We start from the raw sequence: 6,039 nt of genomic DNA, 5'->3' as shown, positions 1-6,039 counted from the left end.
GTTAGATTCAGAAAATCATATAATGCCAACTGGTAAAAAGCAAGGTTGTCAAAAGAAATCAGTAGACTGTGTTCAATGTTCACTTTAATGTATTATTTCCTCTGGTGACACCACAGAGTGAGTTTGAAGGAGTAAGTCCCGTTTAATAAAGAATTTCAAATTCTATTACAAATTTAACAAGGATTAAATGAACAGAAGAAATCGGTTCCCCTGTTGGCTGAGACAATAATAAAGAGCTACAATATTCCAGCCTAAAAGTAACAAATGCATCTTCTAGAGTTCCAGTGTAGCTGTGCGCTGTTGTCTAACTCTCAAACTTCAATTTAAAGACTCATGAGTCCCAGTGAGCTGTTCATTGTTTGCATGTGGCCTTGTTTTCCCTCCCATCATCTAGTTCTGAAACATTACTTGTCCTCTGGGTGCACTGTCTCTTTATATTAAGAATAGTTGCTTTTCTGTGACTCAGTTAACAAGGTCTGGTGTATTGATCAAGTGAAGCCTTGTCATTTCTCCTCTGACTGATGACCCAACTACTCCCTATTGTGTTTATGTGCATCCCACTGAAAAACTTCAGTCTATTATTAGGTCAAAGTAGGAAAAGCTGTTTTTGTATGAAATTATAACGTTACATCTGAGAACCTTGACATTATTGCATTTATAAAGCTGGGAAGAAGAAGCATGTAAGGCAGAAGAACAATGTCTTCAATCAACCAGAGCAAATCGACCTGAGTATAAAATAAAGGTTATTTGTTTAACTAAATGAAATAGTTTTATTTCAAAACAATGAAAGATGTCCTAATAGATCAGTTGTATGGCTGATCTAAAAGTGGAAAATATTCTGAAATATTTACTCTTCGAAATACCTTAGCTTTTTTCTTTCAAGTTTCTAATTTTCTCTTTGCTCTGTATGATTTACTTTTGTGTTCAATTGTACTTTGAGATGTATTTTTCTGTACTTACACTCATGTGCACATTTGCATTAGATTCATGCACATCTACTTCGTTTATTTTTTTTTTTATTACATATTTTACTTGTGTTCTGTTTAGTGCAATTTTACATTCAAACTGTATACTGTATGGTCTTTTGTTAAATGAGTAAGATGCCATTAAACATTTGAATGGCTGTATGTATGCATGGATGGATGGATGGCTTATTTGTAAAGCACTATTATTATGCATTTATTTAGTATGTTTTAAAGAAAGAACAAAGGAACAGAGACACAAAAACCTTGATATATCAAAAAGACAAATATAAGATAAGAAATTATGTGACATTATCTCGTATAATTTAAGCAAATAAGATAACTCACAATAGAAATGATGAAGCATTCTTTGACCTCTCTGGGTATGCTGCAGAAATGTTTATGTCTTGATTTTAAGAAGACAACAGTTTCTTTAGGTCACAGATTTTCAGGCAGTTGGTTCCAGACCTGAGAAGGACAGATTAATAAATACTGCCTCCTACTGTTCAATTCTCGTTGAGGGAACACAGAATAATGAGATCTTGTGTGACCTAAAGGAGTTTCTGGAATGTATTTTAGCCCTAAGACCATTCAGTAAGCTCCAACAGGATGTTTAATGCAATGCTTTTACCAACACAGAGCTGGTGAAGGGACTTAAGGTCCGGTGTAAAATTAGAACTCTGGCAGAACCATTTTTAAGGAGCTGCAGATGCCTGATTGTGTTTTTACAGAAATCTCTATAGATGCTGTTACGGCCCTGGGCCTTATGGGCTGAGTTGCAGGTCCCTTGTTATCTGTCTTTGTGCTCCTCCCTTTTACAGGTGCTGCTGATTTGTTCATTTGGAGCACAGAGCATTTAAACCTGGCGGTCTCCACCTGGTGGGTCGCCTTTGGCGTCTACTCTGCCGCTTGACGCTTGTGTTTTGGCGCCAGGCCTCAGCTCCCTTCCATTTGCATATTTGAGTTTCTCTTTGTTTTTGCACTTCAACACTTCCATATGCACTCACACACCACATCCAAGCATTTGCATTACACCACTGATACCGACATTCACAATCCATTGTTGTTTTTGTTAATAAATATTCCTTGTTAAGCACTTTAACCATTGCATGACCTTGAGCCAGTCGTAACAGATGCCCTTACAGAAAAATTACATTCTGAGAAATAGCTTGCACCACTTTTTCTGTAATTTGTTTTAAGCATAAATTCATATACTTTATTGACAAGAAATCCTCTTCTACCAGTGAATTGTGGTCAAGTATGTGGTAATATATGCTGATGTGTCATCGGCATAGATTTGTCTCCAGGTGTTAGTGATCTTGTAGTCCTTCATATTCTAATCATACACAGTCACTCAGTAAATTAGAATATTATTGAAAAGTTCATTCACTTTTAATAACTTAATTCACAAAGTACAACACAGTCTATAGGTTGATTTACACACTCCTAAAAGCCTTTTTTGGTTAATTATGATCATTTTCTACTTTCAAGTCATTAAATTGCATTAAAGCTTAGAATATTGCATTAAACTAACAATGTTTAATACCTGGATACCTGGTCATACCTGTTGTTGTTTTCAAAAGCCGTTAAAATATATTGTTCAGGTCTTTTTATATCTTGTCAAAAAGGAGTAAATTTATTAATATACTGATTTTTCAATTACCTTTACCATAAATGCCTAATCTATTCCCGATGTATCCAGATTAGTTTTTTTTAAAGCTTGTTTTGTCGCTGCATTTCTAAAGGATGTGTAAAATAATTATTAACGCTAATATTTTATTGTTTCCAATTATTTATTTTATAAGAAGAAAAAGCAAAACAAACTTATGGGAATCATATTAATCCAGAAAGCTGTGGATTTCATGACATTAACGTTTTCAGCTAGAAATATAAGAATTTGACAATGGGTGGATGGCAGACAAATGACGTATAAAAGGTTTAATCTCCAACCCACACTACTTAATTTTTTGTTGCGCATTCTCCAGCCGTCTCCACCAGATGTCACTGTTGACCTAGTCACAGAAGGGTTGCCCTAAGTAAAGTCTCCAACAAACACCCGCAGAAACAGGGCTTGGTTCTGCCAATCTTCATCCCCATAACAGCTTAGGCTGCCATTGGAGAGCCCGCTGGCGAGAGCGAGTAGGAGGAGGAGGACGCAGGAGATAACGCAGTCAATCCGCTGACTAACGAACGCAGTGTCCGCCGCCTCGGCCGATGTAACCAGACAGCTTATCCTGGAGACATAGACACATTGAAATAGGACATTAGAAACTTCGTTATTTAAATAAAAAAGGCGTAGAGGAAGGCGAGAAAATGGGGCATACCGCAATTCCCGTCCTGGTGGCTGTATTGTCCTATTGCGTGTTGGAAAACGTCGAGGTAAGAGCGACCCAATCTGAGTGAATTACAACAGCGCACTGCAGTTATGTCTGTTTATTTCGCTGAATGGTGATATGAGATTGTTTTTTTTTTATTATTATTATTTTGTTTGTTTGTTTTGGGGTTTTTTTCAAACTGTTTTATCCACACATGCAACTGTTTTCTCTTCCCATAAATACTGCAATACTGATAGTCATCTGGTTTTAATTTGTAAATGCACCCTGGAGCAGATGTCATCAGAAATAATGATTTGGCGTTAGAAAATAACGAATATGTTTGAGATGGAAATTCTGGTGTTTTACATGAATGCTGATCTCGCTGTCAGTCCTCAAGGATGGGATTTACTGTACATTTTTGGCTCGCTGCGTCAAGTCTGGGCCTGCATCTGACATCAGAGGCCTTTTTTTTTTTTTTTTTTTTTTTTTTTTTTTGGCTCCGTGAAGAGATGGAGATCAAATCCCATATCATTACATCCCATCTGGCCACGTCAGCGGATGAAATCGGCTTTCACGCGTCCTTCTTAGGAGTCGTGCAGCTTTTTCCACATGATGGAGTCATACCTATTCAGTTCGTGAAGGAGCGCTGAATCTTTTAGCAATCGTGGATGTAAACCAGTGGGTTGCATGAGTCTATCTCTGCATACCGCTTGGGCGTGATGCGGGGATGCAAATGTGAGATTTAGATTCATCTGTCTGCGTCAATAGGTGGATGAGAGAGGAGGAGAGTGACAGATCATTGAGCCACCAGCTGCTCCCAAGCCCACCCTTTCCCATGAGTATTAACAGGAGACTCAGTTTAATGAACTTGACCTTTTTTTCCCCCTCTCAACTCTGATCTTGTCTGATCATGTACTCATGTACAAGTGCATTTCTGTTAATTGGTGTAATCAAAAAGGTCATGTATCTAAACAAGTAAGCTTAAACATGAATCTCCTTCATTATAGATTTTTTTTTAATAGATTAATAGCTATCAAATATTTATCTCAGATATATTTGATGACTTACAACTTCTAAGACTCAATAAAAAAATTTCAGAAGATTAGATTACTGCACAAGACCAATTACAAGTTATTTTTGTCATTACAACAGAAATACAGAAATGTCAATGCAAACAAGGGGAAACCTACTGACCTGACAGCGGTCTGGCAGACAGTCTTTGAATCCCTCTTCAAGTAGGTTAAAACCCAAAACGTTATAGCTAAAAGAGCTGATTGTTCAAAGTGTACTGTCTCCAGCATATTAATGGAAAGTTTACTGGAAGGAAACAAGGTAAAATATGCACAAGCAGCATAGATATTCTCAACCCTGAGAGTATTGTGCAGCTGGAATTACGGTAGTTTTCCAAGAGCCACCGCAAACACAGATTATCTTGCAAAGAATGGTCAAGAACAGCTAAAATATAATGCTTGGCTCTCAAAGCACTTAGATTTATAATGTATGCAAACACTAATACACCTACTAGCAACTTAAAGTGAACCTGCCATGAATTAACCCACCATGCATGTGTTTGGACTGTGTGAGGAAGCCAGAGTTCTCAGAAAAAAAAACTAAACAAAAAACATGGAGAACAAATACATTACATGTGGGAGGAGCTTAGTGGGATGTGAACCTGTGATTTATTTATGTATTTGTTATGTTTTACTGAAATAGTGTCTACAACTGCACTAATGTGCAGCCCTTGTTGTCGCTTTGGGAAAAAAAAAAGATGGAGATGCTGGATTTATTTTAAGCTACACACATTGGCAAATGTACCAATACCTGCTTTGATGAACCCGTGGTGTCACCGTGCTTCAATGACAGGCAGACTGGCCTGACCTTGTGTCCATTGAGCGGCTTCTCTTCTGTGTTTGTGATGCTCCATTCAGGCTGTAGTTACGCAAAAACAGCCCTGACAAAATACTGAGCAAATATATTGTGCATTATATCAACATACTATTAGGCCCATGTTTCTTTATTAGAAACCCTTTTAAGTATTGATCTTATCTCTTGAACAACTAAAAAAAAAGAACTTTCAACAACATGCTTAGGATTGTTGTTCTGTTCCATGATGTACTTGGAAAGGAAAAGATAGGAGGAATGCTGGAACGTCAGTGTGAGTAAATGTGGAATGCCAATGAGAACAAGGGTAGGGGGGGATGGAGGGAGTGAGTCATGATCTCCCAGATGGAGCTGCAGTTCAAGTCAGATTTCTAAAGCACCTGCTTGTGATTTCTGCAACCCCCGAGATCTTAAGTCGATTTGCGAGATGTTTATTTATTAGCTCTCGTCTGCAGCGAGCCTGTAATAGTCATAAAGCCTCCTCCTTTCATTCTGGAAAAAGAAAAATCACTTCTCTCTCTAAGAGCCTTAGTGGGATTACTGCTATGCTGAGGAATGGGCTTTAGCTTCATATGAGGAGACCTGCCCGTGAAGGTTTACACTGAAGATTACACAGTGAGAGGGTTGGCTGGTTGGATTACACTGTGGTATTAGTCCCAATAAAACTGTCAGCTTCTTTTAATTTACTCAACATTAATTCAATTAAAATAAGCAGACAGAGACATTTGTTTGGATTTTCTTTTCTAAAGTATGTAAATGCACCAACATATTTGAATATCATCCAATCTGATACTCATAGCATGCCTAAAAGCCTCAGGACACATTTACTGTATTATTTATTTTTTTTAGTCTTCCTGTGTCATCTTCTGTTAGGTAGACAG

The 6,039-nt window shown here is 37.6% G+C and overlaps 1 protein-coding gene across 2 annotated transcripts in view; it reads left to right on the top strand.

Moving 5' to 3' along the window:
* The first annotated feature begins 3,042 nt into the window (after positions 1–3,042).
* Positions 3,043–6,039, top strand: part of aplp1 (amyloid beta (A4) precursor-like protein 1) — a 40,229-nt gene continuing 37,232 nt past the window's right edge. The window contains exon 1 of one of the 2 annotated variants that reach the window (XM_044117458.1): positions 3,043–3,341. In XM_044117458.1, coding sequence (XP_043973393.1) covers positions 3,276–3,341 — 66 coding nt within the window. In that variant the 5' untranslated portion in view covers positions 3,043–3,275. The remainder of the gene's footprint in view (positions 3,342–6,039) is intronic. The other variant, XM_044117459.1, reaches the window with a different exon arrangement.

This window comes from Gambusia affinis, linkage group LG05, assembly GCF_019740435.1.
Source record: "Gambusia affinis linkage group LG05, SWU_Gaff_1.0, whole genome shotgun sequence".
NCBI classification, from domain to species: Eukaryota; Metazoa; Chordata; class Actinopteri; order Cyprinodontiformes; family Poeciliidae; genus Gambusia; species Gambusia affinis.
This window is presented reverse-complemented; position numbering and strand designations above follow the sequence as displayed.